This window comes from Gopherus evgoodei, chromosome 1, assembly GCF_007399415.2.
Source record: "Gopherus evgoodei ecotype Sinaloan lineage chromosome 1, rGopEvg1_v1.p, whole genome shotgun sequence".
Lineage (NCBI taxonomy): Eukaryota > Metazoa > Chordata > Testudines > Testudinidae > Gopherus > Gopherus evgoodei.
The window spans coordinates 225,336,585-225,363,005 of record NC_044322.1 but is presented as its reverse complement, the minus strand read 5'-3'; the positions used below and the strand labels follow the sequence as shown (position 1 = coordinate 225,363,005).

Sequence of the window (26,421 nt, the reverse complement as noted above, 5' to 3'; positions counted from 1 at the left end):
AGAGTATTCGCTATTGCCACTCCGACGTCACCCCCTGAATTCCTGTCTGGAAAGTTAAACACAATTAAAGGTACAGTTCCCAGTACCACAGTGAGTGCTCTCCCTTCTGAACCAGCACTGACCCCAATGCCCCAGGTTGATCCTAGGGTGCTATGCTACAGGAGGGGTGTGGGTGATTCAGTAGGGGGCACTACAGAAAAATCGTAATGGAAGGCTAAACCGTATTATACTGTTCAGCCGCTAGGTGGCACTGTGCTTGAAAATATCTTATTTAAAATGAACTTCAGCCATCCCTAGCAGAGTGTTAAAGGATTCTATGATGATCACACCTGATGTGTATAAGCCAGCTTTGCAGCCAGTCCATAGCTGGTACAGAAGTACATGACAAGGATCCTTCAGGTGTCTTTGTCTAATTCCAGATTGAGCTCATTAGATTCCAACTCTGCTAAAATTCTTTCCAGTTTCAATTGGATTTTGTATCTATTATTTCCTTCCAGAGAGTGATACCTGTGTATGCAGCCTGGAGAGTGTTTTGGGTTTTTCTGGGATGTAGAGCACTTGAGAATTATGAGGGCTTTGCATATAATACACAGGATGAAAAGGGGGCAGTAAAAGACATCTGTGCTCATCATAACATTTGTGTTTCAGGTGGAAGATACAACCAAATGATTTTAAAGTGAATTACATCCCAGGTATATGTCCAAGAGTGACGTACCTGCTCTACGAAATCAGGTGGGGCAGAAGTACCAAGTTCTGGAGGCACTGGTGTCGAAACACCCCAACTCAGCACGCCGAAATCAACTGTCTGGAACATGACTTCAAGAAGTTAAAGTTCAGGCCATCAGTGCACTGCTCTATCACCTGGTTCCTGTCCTGGAGCCCCTGTGGGAAATGCTGCCAGAGCATAGTGGAGTTCCTGAGGGCACACCCCAGTGTGACTCTGAAGACAAAAGCAGCGTGGCTTTTTAGGCATATGGATGAACGCAACCGACAAGGCCTCAGGAATCTGATGGAGAGTGGAGTAGCCCTATACATCATGAACCTGCCAGGTATCCTAACCATGCTTTGGCCCTGTCTAGGCTAGGATCAAAGGCGTGATGATAGAATAAGTTAGCTGACAGGTGCTAACACATTTGAAAAGCCTAGTGCAGAAAAGACAAGCCTTTAACCTGTGCTAATCTGGTCCAGATGAGGTCTAGGAGAGAGCCAAGGTGTTGACCAGTTTTCCACGTGTTAAAGTGTACATTGCTGTGGCTACACTAGACTTTAGCGAACAGGAGCTGCTAACAGGGAGTTTTGCAAGGGAGTTTGGAAGGGGAGTAGGAAGGGAGGGGGGGTCCCTTGTTGGTCTCATTTGTGACCCTTTGGTCCCCTGAACCCATAACCTGAGCCACATCAAAAACCTTTCTGTTTACAGCAGAGAGGAGCGGACAGGGAACTGTAGACGGGAATTTGCGAGAGTTTAACAGAGGGAGGCTTACAATGGTGAGGAGGACCCGCAACACCTGTGCCAGCACTGCTTCTGTCTCCTCCACCTGCGCCTGTAGCCAGACAGAGCACCAAAGCATGGATGCTTTTACCCAGATTCTGGTGTGGGCTTGCAAAGACTGTAATTTGCAATTTCCGCTTACTGATATCCAGGCTGGGGGTGGCATCCAATGTGAAAGGTGCCTGCTGGTGGAATCTCTCAGGCAGCAGGTGGGAGAGCTACAGGAGGAGGTGGCCAGGCTGAGGAACATCTATGTCCATGAGCAATTCCTGGACAGTATCCATGTGGAGACAGCTGATGGTGCTGTCCCAGTTGACAGGACTACCGACACACCAGTGGAGGAGGAGATGCCTCAGGGTGTATCTGACACACCAGTGGAGGAGGAGGCTCAGGGTGGACACAGCCAGCTGGTTACTTCTAGCAGCAGGCAGTGCTCCACCGCTGCTGCGAACCCTCCTGTTGTGGTAAAAGATAACTGTTATGCTCTTCTTGATACAGGAGAGAAGAAATCACCCCCAACAGTGAAGGGGGTGAAGCCTCGTACCCCTAAGGCTGGGAGGTCTGCTGCCACCACTGATAAGAAACGTAGGGTAGTGGTGGTTGGAGACTCTCTGCTGAGGGGGATGGAGACACCCATCTGTCGCCCTGACCATTCATCCCGGGAGGTATGCTGCCTGCCAGGGGCCCGTATCCAAGATGTTACAGAGGCTTTGCTGAGAATTATCCGGCCTTCTGACTACTATCCCATGCTACTCATCCATGTGGGCACAAATGATACTGCGAGGTGTGACGCTGAGCAGATCAAGAGTGACTACAGGGCTCTGGGAGTACGGGTTAAGGAGTTTGGAGCGCAGGTGGTATTCTCTTCGATTCTTCCTGTTGAAGGTAGGGGTCTGGGCAGAAACAGATGCATTGTGGAGGTGAATGCCTGGCTGCGAAGATGGTGTCGCCAGTAGGGCTTTGGCTTCCTCGACCACGGGATGCTATTTGAGGAAGGACTGCTAGGAACAGATGGCGTTCACCTTTCGAAGCGGGGAAAGGCCTTATTTGCGCACAGACTGGCTAACCTAGTAAGGAGGGCTTTAAACTAGGTTCGACGGGGACAGGTGAGCAAAGCCCACAGGTAAGTGGGGAACAAGACCTGGGAGATGGGTTGGAAACAGGAGGGAGCACGGGCTATAATGGCAGAGAGGAAGAAGGGTCAGGGCGAAGCTGGGAGGCAAGATCAAACCAGTATCTTAGATGCCTTTATACAAATGCAAGAAGTATGGGTAATAAGCAGGAAGAACTGGAAGTGCTAATAAATAAATACAACTATAACATTATTGGCATTACTGAAACTTGGTGGGATAATACACACAACTGGAATGTTGGTGTGGATGGGTATAGTTTGCTCAGGAAGGATAGACAGGGGAAAAAGGGAGGAGGTGTTGCCTTATATATTAAAAATGTACACACTTGGACTGAGGTGGAGATGGACATAGGAGACGGAAGGGTGGAGAGTCTCTGGGTTAGGCTAAAAGGGGTAAAAAACACAGGTGATGTCGTGCTGGAAGTCTACTACAGGCCACCTAATCAGGCGGAAGAGGTGGATGAGGCTTTTTTCAAACAACTAACAAAATCATCCAAAGCCCAAGATTTGGTGGTGATGGGGGACTTCAACTATCCAGATATATGTTGGGAAAATAACACCGCGGGACACAGACTATCCAATAAGTTCCTGGACTGCATTGCAGACAACTTTTTATTTCAGAAAGTTGAAAAAGCTACTAGGGGGGAAGCTGTTCTAGACTTGATTTTAACCAACAGGGAGGAACTTGTTGAGAATTTAAAAGTAGAAGGAAGCTTGGGTGAAAGTGATCATGAAATCATAGAATTTGCAATTCTAAGGAAGGGTAGAAAGGAGTACAGCAGAATAGAGACAATGGATTTCAGGAAGGCGGATTTTGGTAAGCTTAGAGAGCTGATAGGCAAGGTCCCATGGGAATTAAGACTGAGGGGAAAAACAACTGAGGAAAGTTGGCAGTTTTTCAAAGGGACGCTATTAAGGGCCCAGAAGCAAGTTATTCCGATGGTTAGGAAAGATAGAAAATGTGGCAAAAGACCACCTTGGCTTACCCTTGAGATCTTGCGTGACCTACAAAATAAAAAGGCGGCATATAAAAAATGGAAACTAGGTCAGATCACGAAGGATGAATATAGGCAAATAACACAGGAATGCAGAGGCAAGATTAGAAAAGCAAAGGCACAAAATGAACTCAAACTAGCTATGGGAATAAAGGGAAACAAGAAGACTTTTTATCAATACATTAGAAGCAAGAGGAAGACTAAGGACAGGGTAGGCCCACTGCGCAATGAGGAGGGGGTAACAGTAACGGGAGACTTGGAAATGGCAGAGATGCTTAATGACTTCTTTGTTTCGGTCTTCACTGAGAAGTCTGAAGGAATGTCTAGTATAGTGAATGCTTACGGGAAGAGGGTAGGTTTAGAAGAGAAAATAAGGAAAGAGCAAGTAAAAAATCACTTAGAAAAGTTAGATGCCTGCAAGTCACCAGGGCCTGATGAAATGCATCCTAGAATACTCAAGGAGTTAATAGAGGAGGTATCTGAGCCTCTGGCTATTATCTTTGGGAAATCATGGGAGACGGGGGAGATTCCAGAAGACTGGAAGGGGGCAAATATAGTGCCCATCTATAAAAAGGGAAATAAAAACAACCCAGGAAACTACAGACCAGTTAGTTTAACTTCTGTGCCAGGGAAGATAATGGAGCAGGTAATCAAAGAAATCATCTGCAAACACTTGGAAGGTGGTAAGGTGATAGGGAACAGCCAGCATGGATTTGTAAAGAACAAATCATGTCAAACTAATCTGATAGCGTTCTTTGATAGGATAACGAGCCTTGTGGATAAGGGAGAAGCGGTGGATGTGATATACCTAGACTTTAGTAAGGCATTTGATACAGTTTGGCATGATATTCTTATAGATAAGCTAGGAAAGTACAATTTAGATGGGGCTACTATAAGGTGGGTGCATAACTGGCTGGATAACCGTACTCAGAGAGTAGTTGTTAATGGCTCCCAATCCTGCTGGAAAGGTATAACAAGTGGGGTTCTGCAGGGGTCTGTTTTGGGACCGGTTCTGTTCAATATCTTCATCAACGATTTAGATGTTGGCATAGAAAGTACGCTTATTAAGTTTGCGGATGATACCAAACTGGGAGGGATTGCAACTGCTCTGGAGGACAGGGTCAAAATTCAAAACCATCTGGACAAATTGGAGAAATGGTCTGAGGTAAACAGGATGAAGTTCAATAAAGATAAATGCAAAGTGCTCCACTTAGGAAGGAACAATCAGTTTCACACATACAGAATGGGAAGAGACTGTCTAGGAAGGAGTATGGCAGAAAGAGATCTAGGGGTCATAGTGGACCACAAGCTTAATATGAGTCAACAGTGTGATACTGTTGCAAAAAAAGCAAACATGATTCTGGGATGCATTAACAGGTGTGTTGTAAACAAGACACGAGAAGTCATTCTTCCGCTTTACTCTGCGCTGGTTAGGCCTCAACTGGAGTACTGTGTCCAGTTCTGGGCACCGCATTTCAAGAAAGATGTGGAGAAATTGGAGAGGGTCCAGAGAAGAGCAACAAGAATGATTAAAGGTCTTGAGAACATGACCTATGAAGGAAGGCTGAAGGAATTGGGTTTGTTTAGTTTGGAAAAGAGAAGACTGAGAGGGGACCTGATATCAGTTTTCAGGTATCTAAAAGGGTGTCATCACGAGGAGGGAGAAAACTTGTTCACCTTAGCCTCCAATGATAGAACAAGAAGCAATGGGCTTAAACTGCAGCAAGGGAGATTTAGGTTGGACATTAGGAAAAAGTTCCTAACTGTCAGGGTAGTCAAACACTGGAATAGATTGCCTAGGGAAGTTGTGGAATCTCCATCGCTGGAGATATTTAAGAGTAGGTTAGATAAATGTCTATTAGGGATGGTCTAGACAGTATTTGGTCCTGCCATGAGGGCAGGGGACTGGACTCGATGACCTCTCGAGGTCCCTTCCAGTCCTAGAGTCTGAGTCTATGAGTCTAGACTTTTAGAACATGTTACTGAGCACATATTAGCAGACACATTCCATTGTCACAACTTTTATCCCAGTCTAGACAAGTAGGCTTGCCAGGTGTCCCGTTTTTAACCAGAACGACCAGTCAAAAAAGGACTCTGGTGGCAGTGCCGACTGGGTCATTAAAAGTCTGGTTGGCGGCACAGCAGAGTCCCAGGCCAAGGCAGGCTCCCCACCTGACCTGATTCTGCATGATTCCCAGAAACGAATGCCGGGTCTCTGTAGCTCCTAGGTGCATGGGTGGCCAGGGAGGTTTCCCATGGTGCCCTCGCCCGAGTGCCGGCTCCACAGTTTCTATTGGCCGGGAACTGTGACCAGTGGGAGTTGCAGGGGTGGTGCCTGCAGGCACAAGGGCAGCACCCAGAGCCTCCCTGGCTGACCATGCATATAGCGGCTGCAGGGACCTGGCAGCAGTTTCCTGGGAGCTGCAGTAAATGCCACTGGGACCCCACACCCTGAACCCTCTCTCCCATACCCCAACCTCCAGCCCCAGCCCAGTGAAAGTGAGCGAGGGTGGGGGAGAGCGAGCAACAGAGGGAGTGGGGATAGAGCGAGTGGGGTTGGAGCCTTGGAGAAGGGGAGGGGTGGGGCAGGGATGTTTGGTTTTGTGTGATTAGAAAGTTGGCAACCCTATAGACAAGGCCTTTGCTATAACTGGGGACTGGATGGCTCAGGGGTGTCAGAGAATGGCATATGCAGCCTTTAACTTATAGGGCACCATTTCCAATCCAATTCCAGGCCAGGGAGGCTGGCTGGGTGGAGGGAGTCGGGGAATGGAACATGGAACCTTTAATCTATAGGGCAGCAGTTCCAGTTCAGTTCCTGGGCTGTAGTGACCAAAAGTTCAGGTCAGCAAGGAGCCAATCAGAACAGTTCTATGAACAGAGCTGAAAAGCCAGAAAGTCAGCAGCAGCCACTTGTTAACAGGACTGAAAACTAAACAGTCACAGACACTGCTGAGTTCCTAGCAATAGCCACTCTCTGTGAGTGGGTTGTGTGACATGAGTTGGTGGTGGTGGGTGGACAGGACAAGCACCCAGTGTCATGCCCTTGTTGGCAATCTGAGTGAAGAGACCTAAGCATGGCAGGAGTGCAGAGGGTCTCTCCGCCCTTGCCCAGGATGCCAGATGCAGCGGCATGGCACACTGCCAGGCTGACAGCATGCCCACACCTCTGCACCTCTCTGCTGTCTCCCCTGCTGCCTCAAGCTGCATCACAGCAGGGGGCAAACAAGTAAACTGACCAAGACCAGTGTGGTGGATATCTGGCCTGCCGCATTCCTGTGGGATAGTGAGGTGTGCAGAGCAGGCCTGGGGCGTGACAACGTAAGCCCCCAAGCAACCCCCTCCCTGCAGCAAAGGGCTCCTTGGCAAGCTGATAGCAGGGAGGCGTTTGGAGGTGCATCAGCAAATCTCCCTTCTGCCTGCTTTTCTTTCCTCTCCCTAACCTAGCCACAAGAGCAGCACCGCTGCCTATTATCCCAGCTCCTTCTGTCCACTCTGCAGAGCAGTGGGGCAGCATGTGCACATCCTCTTTGGCTCCAGCAAACAACCCCAAGCACATCCGTCCTCTCCCCATTCCCTCCTCATCTTGTAAATGGCAATGACAGAGGAGTATGTGGAACAACCCAAACTGGGCCTTTTCCGGGATGTAACTGCTATTCTCTCAGCCTGATGATGAATGAGGGGCTTGCACAGTTTTTTGCTGAAACTCCCAGGACCCCGGTGCCCCTTTAACTGGGTCTCCTCCTCCCAGGGGAACCCCCACCCCACTATCCCCACTTTGCCTCAGTATTGGCTACTGCCCAGTCTCTGTCTAGCCCCCGTTCACTGGGGCAGACTGCAGTATCAGCCACTCATCACTGGCAAAGGGGTTTGGACCTGCTGCTGCTGCCTTTGCCTACCCCAGGCTGCCCCATTCAGCCCCCCAGTACCTCTTGGTCTAATGCTAGGCCGCAGCCTGGGGCTTTCCAGGAAGGAGCTCTCCAGCTCCTCTGCCTTTCCCCAGCCCTACTCCACTCTAGGTACTTTGTCTAGTTCCCTACAACCAGGCTCTTCTCCCTCTACAGACAGCAGGAGACTGAGGGGCTTCTGGCTCATAGCCTTTTTATACAGACCAGTTGTGGCTTGATTGGGGCATGGTCCAGCTGCAGCCACTTCCCCAATCAGCCCAGCTTTTAGAGCTGGGCTTTCAAGCCCTGCCAGGCTGCTTTTTAAACACCTCAGGGCAGGAGCGGGTAACCAACCTGTTGCACCCTGACTTGGAAGATATCACAGCTTACATGAACAATGTGACTGATTACTAATTGACAACTTAGACCTTCTGGTCAACACTGAGTTCAGATTCTGCCTTGATGTTTACTGATCTCTGACTGAGCAAGGAGGGGCTCATTGGTCCCCTGGAAGTGTCCCTCAACAGGCATGATGAGATATTTATTTCCTCAGATTACAGATACTGCTGGAGAACATTTGTTGTCCATCAAAATGGAGAAGGAGACGATTATTGCCCCTTGGTGCTCTCTCTGCAGATCACTTTCTATTGTCTAGAACTCCAGTGTATCCTTTGGGTGAGTAGACATTTTGGAGAAAATGTTGGATCCAACAACAATCCTAAATCATATGAGAGTTAAGTTTGAGTGACCCAACTGTGGGCATCTCCACTGAGGCTATGTCTACACCACAGAGCTTACAGCAATACAGCTGTGCCTATGTAGCAGTGCTAGTGCAGATGCTCTAAGCCAAAGGGGAGAGAGCTCCCCTGTCAATTTAACCATTCCAGTCCCCGCGAGTGGTGGTAGCGGCAATGTCAGCGGGAGAAGCTCTGTGGACATAACACTGTCCATAGCAGCACTTAAATCAGTATGATGTCGGGTGGGGGGGCTATTCACACCCCTGGGCAACATAACTTATACTGATGTAAGCTGTAGTGTGCACAGAGCCTGATATTAGCAGCAGGACCACGCAGGGCTCCAATCAGGACTGGGGCCTCCATTATACAAGGTCAGTTCCTAAACAGGAGAGGCAAGGCAGCCCAGTAGAACTGGAATGTCACACTCTGCTCATGGGGAGCCCAGAGAATTAATTGCATTCCCACCTTGCTCTAGGGAGTGGGTAAGTTATTTCACACCTTCTCATGGAAGAGGTTACTGCCCCATGTGCCCAGCCTGCCACTCAATCCAGTCACCCTGCCTCTCACTCCTTGCCCACTGGTCTCTCTCCACCCACTTGCTGGTAGGAGGGAGTATCAGGAGCGAACTCTCCCCCTCTGCTATATAGCTGGAAACACAGTCTGAGCAGGGGAGTACGGACAGTGACAATCTACACCAATTTACATCCACTGTGGGTGTGGCACATGGTCTGTACATAATCAAAGAACCCAGAAAGTGCAGAGTTAAAGGAGATACTGGCATCCCCTGATCATGCCATAGTCACAGCAAACTACACCCCATCCCTTAGGTTAAAGTCTCCCTCTGTACCATTGCTTCTATTATTATTCTGTTCACTTATTCGCTCCCAGTTGCACTGCCAGTGTGCTGGGCACTGCACAAAATGTAAGAAGACAGCATTCTTTTCCCACAGACAAGCAAAAGAGACAAGCCAAGCCAACCGGTGAAAGGCAGGAGAAAGAAGTACAGTGTAAAAGAGGTCAGGGTGGTGACTGATCATGTCTAGGGAAAACAATAGTTGAGAATGCAACTGGGGATAATGTTTTAGGGTTTCTGTTAAGTAATATAAGAACTCTACTGACTTCAGTGGCACTAAACCAGTTTACAGCAATGTGTGTGTGTGAGAGAGGGAGAAAGAGAGAGATGCCTTCCTGCTTATTGCTTCCTGAGCTCAGTGTTCCAGTTCCTCTGTGTCTGTGTGCACAGTGTTGGATGTGTGTAGTTATTCAGGGCCTGCTGCTACATACCCACCATTTGGACCGTTGCTGACTTAGCTGGTAGAGTTGGGTGTTCAGGAGCACTCTGAATGCAGAGGAGACAGTAGCATTGTGGAGCAGCTCAGAAAGGGCATTCCTGGCATGAGAGGCAGCCTAAAAGAAGGCACAGCATCTAGGATATCATTGTTGTAGCAAGTTCATATAATTCAAGCTTAATATATTTATGGGCAGTCTCAAATGGCTCAGAGGATAAGCCCCCCAGCCTTATCTCTCAATGATTTATTACAGTCTCTATGGCCACTTATGAATGCAGCACTAAGAAATGGCTGTCCTCTGTATGCTTCTGAAATTACTACCTGACAAATCTTTGCTGTAGAAGAGTGAAACCCAGTAGCTGACTTGTTACCTATTCATTTTTTCCTACTTATCATAGAATATCAGGGTTGGAAGGGACCTCAGAAGATCATCTAGTCCAACCCCTGCTCAAAGCAGGACAAATTCCCAAAGAGGTGTTTTTGTTTTTTTCAAACCCCAGTTCCCTAAGTGGCCCCCTCAAGGACTGAACTCACAATTTTAGATTTAGCAGGCTAATGCTCAAAGCACTGAGCTAGCCCTCTCCCAAGTAGCTTTGTCAAGAAAATTTGTAACAGTCTATGTGTAACCCTTCTGCCCCTCTGAGTTGGCAGCAACAAGGACTGAGTTCAGTATCCAGGGGTTTTGTTTCAATAACACAATGCAAAACCAGCTTAAGCCCCCACCCAGTGACCTGGGACAATTACATACCATCTCCCCGGGCGCCTCTAGGAGGCAATACTTCCCCTCTCGCAAGCACAGAGTCTGAGTGTAGCAAAATCTTTTTAATAAAGGATGGAAAAATGCAGCATTACATTGGGGAAACACCACAAACAGGATTCATAACACAAACCATGAGCAAAAGACCCACCTCCAAGTAAGTTTGGCAATGTCCTTTACCCCTCAGGGTCTTAAGTCCAAATCACTCCAAAGTTCAACAACCCAAAAGTCTCTGTCTCTGGTCAATGCTGCCCCAGAGTTCAAAAGTTTATCTGCAGAGTTTTACTCTCCTGACCTGGGTGGAATTGGGGAGGGGGAAATATGGGGTGTTAAGGGGCACCTTACGTGGGCCAAGGCCAACTGCCCCGCCTCTCCATGGAGATCTGCTGCAGCCTTCACCACGAATGGCTCTGCTCCAGCAGCCGCTCTGCTCTGCTCCACTCCACTCCACTCCTCCAGTCATCCCCACAAACTGCTCCACTCTGCTCCACTCGCTGTTCCGTAGGCTGCTCCAACCACCCCACAAGCTGCTTCGCTCCACCAGCTGCTCCACTCCACCAGCCATCCCATGAACCACTCCAGTTGTCCCTATTTTGCTCTATTCCATATCAGTATTATCTGTCATGAATATAATTCTTCAGAATTACCTGTGAGTGATATAAACATCAAGTATTAGACAAGAGCCTTTTTCTAGCCCTTATCAGACTAATGTAACTGTGTCCTCCACCCCAAGTTTGTTCACAGGAAGTGCTCAGAGTTTGGCCTGTTCAGGATGAGGGTGGGGATATGTGCACTGTGGAGGATGGGAGGAAGTGGAGTTTGATACAGGTAACTGGTGAGTGGAGTTGTGACGTTCCCCTCTGATGTTATCTGGACCGGTGATCTGCTAGGCCACTCCAATCCTTGACTCTGGGAACCAGCCTTACCCTGCTCTGCTGTGAGAACCCCCACTCCTGGGTTGTTCATGCACAGCCTCTGGCATGTAAGCTGCTCGCAACAAATGACACTTGCCAATATCTTCAGTTCCAGACACAACCCTAGGAACCTCCATCTTGCAGAGTCCAGTTATGCCCACTGGACGCTGCAAGCTTGTATGAGTTTGTCAATTTAACAAAGAAACTGATATATACCAGGCTTGTTATCCCAAGGGGAGCCTCTGACATGCTTCAAACCAAACACACTGCTTCAGGTAGAACAAACAAACAGGTTTATTAACTACAGAGATAGATTTTAAGTGATAACAAGTCAGATTTGGTCAAATGAAATAAAAGCAAAATGCATTATAAGCTGATCTTAACACTTTCAATGCCCTTCAAGGCCAGCTGGTTGCTCTTCAGCCAGGCTCTCCCCTTTGATCAGCGCTTCAGTCACTTGGTGTGGTATGTAGGTGGAAGAGAGAGGAAGAGCTTGGCAAACATCTCTTCCTTTTATCATGTCCTTTCCTACCTCCTGGCTTTGACCTCCACCCCTTTCAGAGTCAGGTGAGCATTACTGAGTCTCTCCAAGCAAGGCTGAGCAATTTTCCTGATGTGGCCTCATGCAGGTGAGTCATTGCGTTGTAGCTCCCTTGCTGGACAAAGGCTGTTGATGGGTTGATTGACACCCCGCCTGGGCGTTGGTTACTTTCCTTGCTGTTGCCTCTAGGGAGCTAATATCTGGCTGACTCCCCAACTTACAGGATGTTTTAGTGATCACCATAAAACACGATTCTCATAACTTCATATGCATTAATGATACACTTATATGGATAGAGAAATGACTTTCAGCAGATCATAACCTTTCCGCTGATACCTTACAAGGGATGCTTTATATGTAAGATCATGATTATATGAAAATGAGGAATATGGGGGTTACAGCATGTTACCCCGAGGTATAGAATGTCACACCTCCCCCCCTTAGTTTACTGCAAGAGTAAGTAGCATTATCATAAGGTTTAACATCTGTGTCAAAATTCTTATCCCCAAAACTTAACATTAATGCCAAAATTTTTGTCACAGTTGTGTGTTCACAATATCTTTATGATACCACGTCCTCTGTTCAGATAATATAGTTTGAAGTTAGTTTGTTCTTTACCCATGGTATCCTTTGACTCCCATGTAATCAGTCACTGGCTTTTCTTTCCCTCTTGTGTTCCCTTCTGTGTGGGCTCTTAATTTAATCATGTTTCTGGCAAGATAAGGGTCCAGGGGGATCCTGCACAGTGGCTGGCCCTTTGGGGAGTGGTCTCCCAACCCCAGGACTGTACCTATGTAGAAAACCCAGCTCCCCTTTTGGGGTTACCCTGTGTTTTCCCCTCCCAGCACTCAGGCCTTCCCTGCCCCCAGAGGGCTGTGATCTGTGCTCTCTAGGCCAAGTGTGTTTATCCTTTGGTCAGATGCACCTTTTCCCAGCAACTTTCCCATAACTGCTTTCTGTGTCTCATCAGCTTGGGGGAAAACACAACCCCTCTTGTCAGTTGGGTAATTTGCAGATCATAACCTTTCCCCCGATACCTTACAAGGCATGCTTTATATGTAAGATCACGATTATATGAAAATGAGGAATATGGGGGTTACACGGGGCGGATCTAGTTTTTTTGACACCCAAGCACTGTGGGCAGGCTGCCTTCGTTGCCACACCTGCGGGAGGTCCCCGGTCCTGCAGATTCAGCTGTGCACCTGTGGGAGGTCCGCCGGTCCTGTGGCTTTGGTGTACCCACCGTCAGTTTGCCGCCGAATCCGTGGGACTGGCGGACCTCCAGCAGGCATGCTGCCGAAGGCGGTCTCACTGCTGCCCTCACAGTGACCGGCAGGCCGCCCCCCACAGCTTGCCACCGCAGACATGTGCTTGGAGCACTGGTGCCTGGAGCCGCCACTGGGGTTACAGTACACTCCCCCAAGATATAGAAAGGATATTAAATAACTTAACTGCTTATTCCTTTGCTCTTTGGGGTCTGTGCTGGTGGGATATGCAGACTAGGAACATTAACTGAGTTAACCAAGCTTTGCACGTGGAGACAAACAGCACCTCCTGCATTAACCTGTCTGCTGTGTAAACCTGCTCTTAGTCCCTTTTCCTTTAAGAGCCAGATCCTGCAACTCAATCAGCATGGGCAGAGCCCTATGCCTGCAGAGAGCCCCTTGTGCCCTCTCTTGACAGGCTGAAAGGGGTGTTTTGCAACTGTGTTAGCTCATTCATGTTAGCTTAGCATGATTGACAAGCCCCGTTCAACTGCAGGCTAACACATCTGAATCTGTATTAATTGACTCTGGTGTAGCCTGGGGAATACAGTTTCAAGTGTCTACAGCAGGGGTTGGCAACTTTTCAGAAGTGATGTGCAGAGTCTTTATTTACTCACTTTAATTTAAGGTTTTCCGTGCCAGTAATACATTTTAACATTTTTAGAAGGTCTCTTTCTATAAGTCTATAATATATAACTAAACTATTGTTGTATGTAAAGTAAATAGGATTTTTAAAATGTTTAAGAAGCTTCATTTAAAATTCAGTTAAAATGCAGAGCCCCCCGGACTGGTAGCCAGGATCTGGGTAGTGTGAGTGCCACTGATAATCAGCTCGTGTGCCGCCTTTGGCATGCGTGCCATAGGTTTTCACCCCTGGTCTACAGCTTACCGGTCATATTAAGGTAACTCCACCAAGCTAGCACAACTGAGAATCACACCCTTATTGTCCCTCACGACAGGGCCATTGACTTCAGTGGGGTCTGAGCATTTGGCCAAGTTTACCTGGGCACATCCAGTTGCACAATCATGCCCTAAGGATACAAGACTCAAAACTTACCTGCCCTAATAATTGATTGTTTCACACATTCTGGGCAAATCACAGTGAGTCTTTTGATGGTCTGTTGTTCTTATTCTGTTTGCCGTCAGTAAGTATAAAGGAAGGTGTAACATTAATAGAAGAGCAGAGTGAAGCTCAGGAGACAGGGGTTTGGTTCCTGACACAGTCAGACTTTGTGGGTCACTTTGTATCCTAATCCTTAGTGTGATGCAGCTCCCCATCTGTAAAATGGGGATAGAGCTTTCCTAACTGACAAGGGTGTTCCAAGGAAAAAATCTCATCAATGATTATGAAGCTTTTGTGGTTAGATGTTTGTCTACGTGTGTGTGTGTGTGTTCCCTTTCTGTGCTGCCCCAGCCCTGCGCAGACAGCTGGCACAGCAGACCTCGAGCAAACTGCCCAATGACCACAAGATCCATTAAAGGACAAAGGCACCCAGCCAGGTTTATTTCGATGCAGCACGATACTAGTATCCTGCAGACTCTACCGGACCACTAATACATGTATGCCTGTAACAATAAACCAGCTCAGTGAATGGCAGGACTTTCCGTTCTTCCCTAGGCCGGACAAAGATACTCCCTCTGACATACATCTTTATACCCTGATAGAAAAATGTTACATACTGCCTCTGGCATAGTTAGTTACTGCCCCCGGCATGGCTAGTTATCACCCATCACCTTGTATATGTTGGTTTGATACTTACAAATATAATTTGCGCCATTTGTTTTTAACTGTAAGGTTGTCCTGTATGTCATATACGTTTTTTTAAAAAGGTATAAAATTGACTTTTGTTGCAACAAAATAAAAATAATTTTAAAATAGTCATGTGACACACAGAACATACAACACAAGACAACATACATGACATACAGGACAAACTTACAATTTAAAACAAATGGCACAAGAATTATATTTATAACTATACAAAATAAAGTAAACAAAATAAATAATAAAAAGGTTAAACATTTAAATAAACAAGTTATTACCTTTTAATTTAAAACTTTTATTAAAAATTGATAAAAATTTAAATTATTATTCTTTTGTTAGCAACCCAGCGTGTTCATACCTTATTATACTCTATGTAGATTTGCAGGGAGGGGTTAAGAGGGTTCCCTAGCTCATGGGTTTCTGTCATGTTAGATTGTGATTTCTACAAAGGACAGCTTGCTTACTTACCAGATTAGTAGTCGGGAGTTACCGGTGTGGTTAGATGTTGATGGATGTTTGGCTGCGTCTGTGTGTTCCTGCTGTGTCCCACCCCAGTCCTGCATAGACAGCCGGCACAGCAGACCTTGAGCGAACCACCCAATGACCACAAGGGACGAAGGCACGTAGCCCAGGTTTATTGTCAACAAAGCATGATACTAGTATCCTGCAGGCTCTACCAGACCACTAATACATGCATGCCTGTAACAATGGACCAGCTCAGTGAATGGTGGGACTTTCCATTCCTTCCTAGGCCAGACAAAAATACTCCCTCTGAAATACATCTTTATACCCTGATACAAACAGTTAGTACTGCCTCTGACATAGTTACCGCTCCCTGGTGTAGCTAGTTAGTGGGGGAGACGGATAGCTCAGTGGTTTGAGCATTTAGCCTGCTAAACTTAGGGTTGTGAGTTTAATCCTTGAGGGGGCCATTTAGGGACCTGGGGTAAAAATCTATCTGGGATTGGTCTTGCTTTAAGCAGGGGGTTGGACTAGATGATCTCCTGAGGTCTCTTCTACAATTCTACCCATCACCTTATACACATTGATTTGATCAAAACATCTCTATTACATACTGTCATCCTGACCTTACCTTTTGGGAGAGGTCAGTGTGTTCCTGTTATCTGGGGAATGTTTTTATACCATCATTAATACTGGGATCTTCTGGTACCACTTGATATTGGGATGTGTTTGCATGAGTACTCTGTGCCTAGCACTACTTAGGAATGTCTATTTCTGCAATATCAGCCCTGTTCTTGCCAGGTTCTGTGAGCAGATCCTGCCTCATACCAGGTCTGCTACAAGGGCTTATGTCTCAGGCTCTCTTCCTAATACAGCTCTCAAATCCATTCGGGATGGGAGAGAGCATATATGCACCTAGACAGATAGAAACAAGGAGAATAAGAGTAAGTTTGAGGGGACTTTGTAATTGATTTGTTTAATTTCTGATCAAAGACCAGGCAAATGCAGGACCTTCCATTTCAGTCCCAGCTAACTCCATGTTTATTTAGCTTGTATGACAGATTCAAGATGGATCTTGAATATAGGACATCAGGTCTCAAAAACCCAAACTGCTAATTCTAGGTGAATGTGAATTCCATGAAGAGAAATGCCATATCAGTTGTCTAAACTGATCAGTTAATCTAACATACCATTTTGGTTTAACAGTCTCACCTTGCTTTTCGACTAGCTGAGACTTGCTAATACCTGGTATTAAATAATGTATTAGATCTATTGCTGCAGAATATATAGTATGAAAGTCATTGGACAGCTTTAAAAAAGAGTTAATACACACACACATGCACATATCTCTCTCACACACACATTATACATTATGTGTGTATGTATAGATGTATATATATAGAGAGAGAAACATATTTTCAGGATTTTATGGGGAAAAGATATGGGACACACACACACATACACATTTATGCCTTCCCTAGACAACTCTGAAGACTAAGTAAGAACTTCAGGCCTTGGCCCCAAGTGTCCGGCTAACAAGCAAGTGTGAATAATAAATGACCATAACTCAATTCTCCTCCTCCACAAACAATCTATTCTCTTCCATGGAGTGTAAATTGGGACTATGAGGTTTTGCCTTCAGTGGGGCTACTCACATGCTTAATGTCAAGCACGTGCTTAAGTGTTTTTCAGAGTCAGGGGGCTAAGAAAATGGAAAATCAACACAGGTGCCAATATTTCCAAAAATGGGCACCTAAAGTGAGGTTCTGAGATCATTATTTAGGACTTGAAGGCATCTCAGTTTAGGCACCTGTTTTTTGAAAATCTTAGTCACTTCATGTCATTCTCAGTGCTGTACAAGTCCACTTGGGTGCATATGAGTTTTTAAGTAAGAAATTCTGAACACATCTGTTGAAAATATGTCTCAGATAAAAGTGCAAAATATGAGGCCGTTATCATGCTTGGAGACAGCTGGGAGTTTTGCCTGCCTTGAAATCACCCCTGTTTCTGTTTCCACAGCTGAGTTATAATGCACAGTAAGCCCTATGATTGCAGGTGATCACTGATCTGTCTTACAATCTCACGGGCTGTGAGGCACTAGGGTGACCAGATGTCCTGAATTTATAGGGACAGTCCTGATTTGGGGGGCTTTTTCTTATATAAAAACCTATTACTCCCCACCCCCTGTCCCAATTTTTTGCAATCGCTATCTGGTCACCCTATGAGGGACACTTCCTGCTGGAAGGAGTTAAGAGTGTTTTCCTGTGAAAGACACTTAATTTTAAACCTCTGATTGATGCTAAAGATAAAACAACTGGCTTTTGGCCTTTCATTTTTGATACCCAGCTTTCTCTTTTCCCATCAGGGTCTCCCTTCATTGTTAGCAAGACATGCACACTGCTGAGTATCAGCAGCACACCTTCAATCTCGTTCTGTGAGACAACTAGTGCCAAATGCTTTTGCAAGAGTACTGTGCAGCAGCCAATGACTGGCAGCCTTTACATAAGAATCCTGACTTGCCAGCCTCACACCCACATCTATTGACCTACTAGCCTGAAACACCAGCCAATCATCGCCAGACAGCAGGGCTGCAAAAGGAGCCACTCAGAAGCAGCCAGCAAGAAGTTCTGAAAAAGCAGCCAATCAGTATTTAACAGGACCTTGGGTCTCCATACATGACACACTGGATGGGGGGATTGAGTCTCCTCACCAGCCCTGCATGCCCTTTGAGTAGAGGGCAGGGGCTGGAGCAGATCCCTTTGTACCTGCAGTTGGAGATGTCTCTGTGCCTTCCACCTCGGTGATCAGGACAATCCAACAGTATATATGTTTGCAGTGTTGTTGCAGCCATGCTGGTCCCAGGATATGATTGAGACAAGGTGGACGAGGTAATCTCTTTTATTGGACCAATTTATGTTGGTAGAAGGGACAAGCTTTCAGGCTATACAGAGCTCTGTGAGCTGAAGAAGAGCTCTGTGTAGCTCAAAAGCTCATCTCTCTCACCAGCAGAAGTTGGGTTCAGTAAAAGAGATTACCTCACCTACCTTGTCTCAATCATATCTATTGCACCTTGAGAAACTACCATTATCAAGTCAAAGCAACGAACTGTTTGCATCAGGAATTCACAAGCAGATCATTTTTATATGGATTTGTATTTCAGAGAGAATTTTTCCTGCTATTTTATTACTGAAGTTTATTTGTCTATCACTGGATATCTTGGTTTTATTTTCTGTATTATTTCTGACCATTAAGATATTCCCGCAGAGGAAGTGCGGCTGTTAGTGCTTATATTTTACCGATGGGTTAATGTGTTGTTTGCTTCCATCCCAATTTAATTCTGTCCCGTGTAGGCCTGCAAGAGGCACTACAGCAAACAGTGTAAGAACTGTAAAGACCTCAGTGCTACTGCAGTCTCATGCTTTCCCAGGAGGAGGCACAGACGGGAATGGTGCAGGAATAGAGGCAGTGGGCAGCTCCTAGCTACCTGCTCCCAGTCTCTCTCAACAGGAAGGGAAGGTATAGGAGTGCTGTCTGTTGTGGGAGCATCCAGTTATTCCATTCCCAGCCTCTTGCTGTTGGCAATGGGAAAAGCCTGCTGACTGAGAGTCGATGGGAGCACCAACCTACGTGATTCCCAGCCATTCTGGGCAGGGGGCACTGTCTGGCACTGCCGCTGTGTAACATGGAAAAAATCACTTGTTCTTCTGGGTCTGCAAACAGCAATAGCAGGAAGTACAAAGCTTTGGCTGAAAAATGAGTGGGGGGTTGCCAGTGGCTAGTCTTCTCTCCCCTCCTCTGCCCCAGTGATTTATGGTTGTGGCATTCCTGGGGCTGTGTGGGAGAGGGAGCCACACCAAGCTCTCCAAGCTGGAGACCGAGGTTGATAACGTATCATCGTATGCTGAGCAAATGACCCTGGAAACCAGCAAAGCCCCAGGCAGGAGGGGAGGGTAGATGCAGCACCCAGAGCTGGGGAGCTCCGGAATGTCTGGAGCTAGCGAATGACTGATTTAGAAAGGGTGCGAGAGACTCCCCTCCTCGCCAAATAAATCACTGCTCTCCTCTGTCAGGGAGTAAAGCCTCCCTACTGATTTGCTGGAGGAGTTCTCCCCAGTGCACAGGCCATAAAGGCCCCAAGGCCAGATGGCAGGTGCCCTTTATGTGGCCACAAAAACCTCTGGGTTCAGAAGGGAAGGCGGGTGCTTGTGAATGGATCTGGTCCCAGGCTGCCTTCACTGGGAAGGGGGCATGCAAAGAGAACAGTCTGGCAAATACCTTTGTGCCTGTACAAAGAAAGTCTTCTGTGTCCCTGCCCTGTCCTTCATCACTTGGGAAAACACCCCTCCCTCCAGGACAGCCAAAGAGGTTAGAAATGGGGAAGACTTCTCAGGTCACTCATCCATTCCCTTTCCCCACTCCCTCCCGTGCTCCTCCCACTAGCCCCCAGCCCCTCCAGTGCTAGGGCAAGATTGTTCTCTGCAGTCTAATCTCCAGGGCTTTGAGTGGTTACCATCCCTTCGCTCTGAGCAATGCCAGCTCTCATGAACAGGAACTAAAAGAGATAAAGTGTCTCCGTTAAGAGAGAAAAAGACCATTCCACAGAACAGGAGGCTAGAAGAAAAAGAGAGGAAGCCATGACTTCTTCCACAGAGACTGGTATGTGTGTAGGCGAAAGAGAGAATGTGTGTGTGTGTCTCTCTCTATGTGTACCTGAGGTGTGCGATTGTTTGAGGTGAATGATTGTGTATAAGTGTGCATGTTGTATGTTTGCATGTGTTTGTGAGCACCTGTGATCATGCAGGGATGTGTAGGAGTGGATGTTTGGATGTGGGGTTCTTTGTATAATGCATATGTTTTAATCGGTGTGTATTTTTATCTCTGTGTATGTGTTTCTGGGTGCAGGGGCGTATGTGTCAGTGCTTGCATGCCAAGGTATAAAATGTGTGGTAATATTGTCGCTAAAGGATGCAAGTTATTGAAAATACAAGTCTCAAGGGGAGGGTGGCAGAGTGGCTGACTCAGGGGAACTGAGATTGGAATAGTGTTGAGATCATCTCTGGGGTATGAAATACAAGCCAGCCCCAGGTAGTAGGAGGGGGTGGCAGGGTTACCAGCTGATCCAAGAGTCAAGGAATGGGATAGGAGGCCTGTCTGGAGCACTGGGCCTGAGCCAGCACCAGGTGAGGAAGAATGAATGGCCCAGGTATTGGGGGCTGGGATACGGAGCCTTTCATTCCTAGGGCATTGCTTCTGATGCAGACCCAGGCTGGTTACAACCACGTCGTGGCTATGTGGCAGCCAGTGTTGAATGAAAAATATTTATTTTTGTATTCCTGTAAGAGAGTGAACATAGTTCTATGTCTGTGAATTAGCCGGTCCAGCTCCTAGCAATCATGTACCCACAGCACTGGGAGCACTGCTATTAAACGTCCCTCTTGCAAGTAAGGTAGGGAAAACTGACGTTGCTCTGGGACAAAAAGGGTTAAAATCTGACATACTAAGAACTTTCCTAAACTCCCTTTGAACGTTATCTAAACTCCTTGCAAAGGCGCCAAGATGTTTTCTCCCAGGCCTGGGAACCAAGGTCACTAAGTCTATATTTTCATTCTTTCAGCTATTGCCTTCAAGGTTCCTATGAACCAAACTAGCTGCATAAGAGCAGGATGGCAGCTTCATTCCGGGAGCTCAGGGGTGCATGAGAGGTTCTGGAGAAAGGGACTCAAAGAAAAATCACAGACAGGAGAGAGACTGAGAGCACAGGGAGGTGTTCTCAGTCAGTAACAGTGGGGCAATTTGGCAGGATCTAACATCACAAAGAACAAACATTTCCCTAATGTTTTCCAGGCTGAGCCCTTCCAAAATGTTTCACAAGCTGATGCAAAGGGCCTGATTCTCCTCTTATACCACTCTAAATGAAGAGTGACTCCACTGAAATAAACAGAGTTGCACTGATGTACAAATAGTGTCAGAGGAGAACCTCTGAGGTGGCGCATGGCCACTGTTTAGCAGAGCACAGCAACACCACACGGCTGACTGCGAGTGAAGAAAAATCTAGTAGCCAGCTGAAACTAAAGGAAGAATTGTTAGGAGGCAAAGTGCAGTAACACAAATGAAAATGTACCCAGGACACCAGGCTTAATACTCCTACTCCTACAAATAGTGTCAAGGGATTCTAACCACACCATCCTTGGTTTCATATCTCATCTAGAGACATCCCCAGCACCACACTAGGGTTACAGGGTAGTGGTGACTCAGGGCTTGTCTACATCACAAAGTTGCAGCGCTGGTGAGGGGGTTACAGCGCTGCAACTTAGGAGGTGTACACATCTGCAGGGCATCACCAGCGCTGCAACTCCCTGTTTGCAGCGCTGGCCGTACTCCCGTTTTGTCTCGGGTGTAGAGGATCCAGTGCTGGTGATCCAGCACTGGTAATCAAGTGTAGACACTTACCAGCGCTTTTCTTGACCTCCGTGGAATAAGCAGGTATCCCAGCATACCTGAGGAAGCCTCTCTGGTAATCAAGCAGGTCTCCTTCCCCGGTTTGCTCTCGCGTTCCCCGAACCCCAGTGCAAGCAGGTCTCCTTCCCTGCGGTTTGCAGGGGGGTTCGGGGAACGCGAGAGCAAACCGCGGGGAAGCTGGTCTCCTTCCCCGGTTTGCTCTCGCGTTCCCCGAACCCCAGTGCAAGCAGGTCTCCTTCCCTGCGGTTTGCTCTCGCGTTCCCCGAACCCCCGAGCAAGCAGGTCTCCTTCCCTGCGGTTTGCAGGGGGGTTCGGGGAACGCGAGAGCAAACCGCGGGGAAGCTGGTCTCCTTCCCCGGTTTGCTCTCGCGTTCCCCGAACCCCAGTGCAAGCAGGTCTCCTTCCCTGCGGTTTGCTCTCGCATTCCCCGAACCCCCGAGCAAGCAGGTCTCCTTCCCTGCGGTTTGCAGGAGGGTTCGGGGAACGCGAGAGCAAACCGCGGGGAAGCTGGTCTCCTTCCCCGGTTTGCTCTCGCGTTCCCCGAACCCCCCTTGAAGCCGCCCAACAGCGCTGCAGTGTGGCCACATCTAACACCACTTGCAGCGCTGGTTGCTGTAAGTGTGGCCACTCTGCAGCGCTGGCCCTATACAGCTGTACTAATACAGCTGTAACAACCAGCGCTGCAAAATTGTAGATGTAGACATACCCTCAGAGGAGAAAGCATCCCCTACTGAACCAGCCACCCCACTCCCTGCAGCACAGCGCCCCCTAGTGCTATGCTGGGTCAGTGCTGACTCAGAGGGAAGAGCACCCTCTACTGAGCCATGTACCCCACTGCTGATTCTGAGAGAAGAGCACCCCTGCAAAGTCACTGCTTCCTGATATATTAAAGCCATCTGTGGTAGTCTCTCATCCAATTTTCAACCCAGTTAAACTCCTTATCCAGGCGTAAGGTGCATATAACCCCAGGTGGCACTGTGCATAGCACCCCTGAGGTAAGGATAACAATACATGGCAGAAAGGTGGTGCAATTAGGAAGGAGCAGGGTCACATTTCTCTGGACTTCCACTGTAAGGAATAGATGGATGTGAATGGTCGCTGATTTGCTAAGATGCTGTCCTGGATCCCTGGGGTGAGAACTGGGATCCCAAAAATCACCTCCACCCCCAACCCACCCATAGATGACTCTCCGTTCTCTCTTCCAGTAGATCATCCATCCAGAAGTGCTAGCCACAGGTAAGAATGACAGCTCTAGTCTGGTACATGACTGGTGTCACAAGAGAATTTCAGGGGGTGTGGCTGGGGGGATTTTCTTCCCCTTAAACTTCTGCTATCTCAAAAGCATCTTGCTATTTTCCTTTCCTTTCTCCTCTCTCTGTCCTTTTCATAACAATCTAGGTCCTGGTGCACTACGCTGCAGCCATGCAGAATTCTTGCCTTCCTTTACAATAAAGCTGCAGCTCAGACTGAACCCCTGATCCCAGAAGTCCCAGGTATCATATATCCCAGGGGTCATTAGAGACAGGACCTGGGGACACACAGTCACAAAGGCAGCTTGTCTGACAGCAAAGAGGTGGTACTAAGACCATACTAACTGTCCCTCTCTCATCCTCACCCCTGTTTCTATCTCTTTTGCTATGTGGGAGTCATTAAAGATGCCAGTGATGGAATGTGGATTTCAGGTGGAAGATCCAGCCAAAGGAATTTAGGGCGATCTTTGACCCCAGCGCATTTCCCAAGGTGACCTACCTACTCTATGAAATTAAGTGGGGCAGCAGCACGAAGTTCTGGAGGAAGTGGTGCCTGAACACCCCCACCCAGCATGCCGAAATCAACTGCCTGGAAAATGACTTCAAGGCAATACACCACGGGCCTTCAGTGCGCTGCTCCATCATCTGGTTTCTGTCCTGGAGCCCCTGTGGGCTGTGTTGCAGACTGATCATTCACTTCCTACGGGCCCATCCCAAAGTGACCCTGCAAATCTACATAGGGCGGCTTTTCAGGCACAGAGATGAACGGAACCGGCAAGGCCTCAGGGATCTGGTGAGCAGTGGAGTGAACGTTTACATCATGAGCCTCCCAGGTAACACTTCCCAAGGTTACAGATACCTCAGTTCTGGACACTGGGGAATGGGCCATGAAGCCTTTCACTTCTAGGCCACTGGTGCCAGTTAGGTCCCAGGCTAGTAGTGAGTGAAAGTCATTCTGGTTTGATGGCGATGTGAAATGAGCTGGTGAGGGTCAATCCACAATCAGACACTGCCATATTGGCCAAACATTGATTCATTTCTAGGGAAATGCGGTGGGGGTGGAGATCAATGAGTTGGTTCAAATATTTCCACATGCTATTCCCTGCAGAGAGAGTGGAGTTTTAACAACTTATCTTACCCCCTGCTTTTTCTTCGCCTCCCCCCATCTCCCCCTGCTGGTTCTGCCTGTTCCCTTCCTAGAGGGTGGGGAAGCTCTTGGAGAGAACTATTCCCCCCATAAGGCTACCTGGAGTCAGATAGATCCCCAGCCATTATATGTACAAGAGCCACCCTTGTAAGGCATAGTCTTATGGTACAATGCTGTAGGCTATATCATTTATGTCTCAAACCAACCCCATTAGGAGCTTGGTGGCAGCTCCACACTGTCCAAGTTTCAGGAAGTCTTTGGTATATAGACGTCCCTTCCGCCTTTGAGCATGTGATCATGTCTTTATGTTGTGGTTCTTAGTGCCATTTTCTCCTCTCTGGTTCACTGTGTCCTGAGCAATAATGAGGACATCCCCTTCAGCCTGAGATTGGAGCTGCATGCAGGGCAGGCATCTTCAGGTGCCAGTGTAGTGCCAACAAACCATGGTCATCGGCAGGCAGGATTGAACCTGGAGCCTAGTGCACGAACTAGCTGTTAGCTAAGTGCACTGTCTATTAGCTAAGGTGTGGAGCAGACTCATTTAACACTCTCTCTAAGTGGTCTTGGTGCCAGTAGATGGGACAGAACACCACACCCAGGAGCTGTATGGGTGACACCAGCAGTTCAAGTGTCACCTCTATCAAGGCCAGGGCTGGCTCTAATTTTTTTGCTGCTCCAAGCAAAAAAGAAGAGCACTGCTTGGCCGCACCCCCTGCTGCGAGCGCTGCGCCGCCAAAACCCCAATCCCTGAGTGCCACGCTGCCTGAAACCCCGCCCCCTCAGAGCACTGTGGTGTGCCAAGGCCCAACCCCCCTCCGAGCGCCGCACTCCCCCAAACCCCTGTACTGTCTCCGAACGCCGCGCCAGCCCCTACCGCCCAGAGCACCACGCCGCCCGAAGCCCCGCCCCCTCAGAGCACTGCGCGAATGCCAAGCCCCCGAGCGCTGCGCCGCGTCCCCGCCCCCCCTCTGAGCACCACACTGCCCCAAGACCCCACTCTCCTCTGAGAGCCGTGCCAGCCCCCACCCCTCCAGTGGCGATCCGCCAAAACAAAAAAAACAAAATAAAACAAACAAATCCGAGCTCCACCCTTCCCCAAGGTGTTGCCCCAAGCACTTGCTTGGTTGGCTGGTGCCTGGAGCCGGCCCTGATCAAGGCTTCTCCTCCCTTGCCTTGATCAAACTCAGGGCAGGCAATGATTGGTGTATCAGTCCCTTTGTTGTGTCCTTCACCGTGTGACTAGTAATCTTGTAATTCACTCAGCTTACGACTACTGTTGGAGAACATTTGTCGACCACCGAGTCAGAGAAGATGATATTTACTGGCCCTGCTACTTCACTCCATGGATGATATTCTATATGCTTGAATTCCAGTGTATCCTGCAGGTTGGTAGGTGCTTAATGCTGGGGTGGGGAGAGAATTGATCCAGACTCATATGTAGGTAAAAGGAGATGGTCCTGTGGTTGAAGCATAGAACTGGTAATCAAGAGACCAGAGCTCTCTTCCTGGCTCTTCAGAGAGGGAATCAAATTCAGCCATGGAGTAAATGGGCAGAACTCCACTGAAGTGAAGTTGCACCAGATTAGACCAGGAGGGTGGGATTTAGCCTAAGGAGGACTATGTCCCATCACTAGGAGATTTCATGTCTCTCCATCGACATCTCCTCTGGCTCTGATGACCCATTTTCATGGCTCAGCTCTAATACATGGAGAGTGCCATCTGGGTTCATAGTGCCATTGAGTATTTTGTGGATTTCCTTTCAAATTTCTTCTCAGTAACCCTGTTGAAAAGTGGCCAGTGATTGCAGGTCAAGGGAGAGGTTCTTTATTGTTGCCATTTCCCTTGAAAAGCCCAAGTGACCCTATCATGATGCCATTGGACAGTTAGCTTCCAAAGTTCTTTTAATATCATTTTCTCTGTTTGTACCAGGGTCTACCTCCTTGTTTACAGATTTGGCTGAAGAATTACACTGGCTCACCTGTTTTCCAACTCGTTTTACAAGAATCTCATAGAAAAATACTCTGGCAAAGTCTCCACACAGCAAACAGTCCCCAGCAGCGACTGATTTTCAGGCCTAGGCCATCAACTGAGCACTAGTACTCATCAATGTATTTTTCTGGACCACCAGTCAGTCACAAGCAGTGACCTGTGCTCAAGCCTAGACACAAGTCAATCAACAGCCTACACCAACATACTATCCTGGAGCACCAACCATTATTCAAGCCCGAACCATCAATCAGGCAAAGAGTTGGCCCAGTCTTGTACCTTGGTGTGTAGCTATGGTTGGATGCCTGTATACAGGTAGTTATTATTATTATTTTTTAATATCTAC

The 26,421-nt window shown here is 47.7% G+C and overlaps 2 protein-coding genes across 2 annotated transcripts; both read left to right on the top strand.

Annotated features, from left to right (window-relative positions):
* Positions 1-319: 319 nt before the first annotated feature.
* On the top strand, positions 320-17,723 carry LOC115644512 (C->U-editing enzyme APOBEC-1-like). The gene is made up of 4 exons (XM_030548969.1): positions 320-369; positions 649-1,049; positions 8,057-8,178; positions 17,599-17,723. Exons 1-4 carry the CDS (start codon positions 320-322, stop codon positions 17,635-17,637), a joined length of 612 nt encoding a protein of 203 aa, XP_030404829.1. The 3' UTR covers positions 17,638-17,723.
* A 2,144-nt stretch (positions 17,724-19,867) lies between these two features.
* Positions 19,868-26,186, top strand: LOC115646762 (C->U-editing enzyme APOBEC-1-like). Its single transcript, XM_030553017.1, has 5 exons — positions 19,868-19,889; positions 22,898-22,928; positions 23,375-23,775; positions 25,353-25,474; positions 26,019-26,186. Exons 1-5 carry the CDS (start codon positions 19,868-19,870, stop codon positions 26,184-26,186), a joined length of 744 nt encoding a protein of 247 aa, XP_030408877.1.
* The last annotated feature ends 235 nt before the right edge of the window (positions 26,187-26,421 follow it).

Excerpts from the sequence above, each read along its gene's own strand:
- LOC115644512 (XM_030548969.1), top strand. The coding sequence starts at position 320 with ATGATCACACCTGATGTGTATAAGCCAGCTTTGCAGCCAGTCCATAGC. Across the intron at positions 370-648 it reads TTGCAGCCAGTCCATAGCTG|GTGGAAGATACAACCAAATG; the intron begins GTACAGAAGTAC and ends TTTGTGTTTCAG. Across the intron at positions 1,050-8,056 it reads ATACATCATGAACCTGCCAG|ATTACAGATACTGCTGGAGA; the intron begins GTATCCTAACCA and ends TTATTTCCTCAG.
- LOC115646762 (XM_030553017.1), top strand. The coding sequence starts at position 19,868 with ATGACTTCTTCCACAGAGACTG. Across the intron at positions 23,776-25,352 it reads TTACATCATGAGCCTCCCAG|CTTACGACTACTGTTGGAGA; the intron begins GTAACACTTCCC and ends TAATTCACTCAG. Across the intron at positions 25,475-26,018 it reads AATTCCAGTGTATCCTGCAG|GGTCTACCTCCTTGTTTACA; the intron begins GTTGGTAGGTGC and ends TGTTTGTACCAG.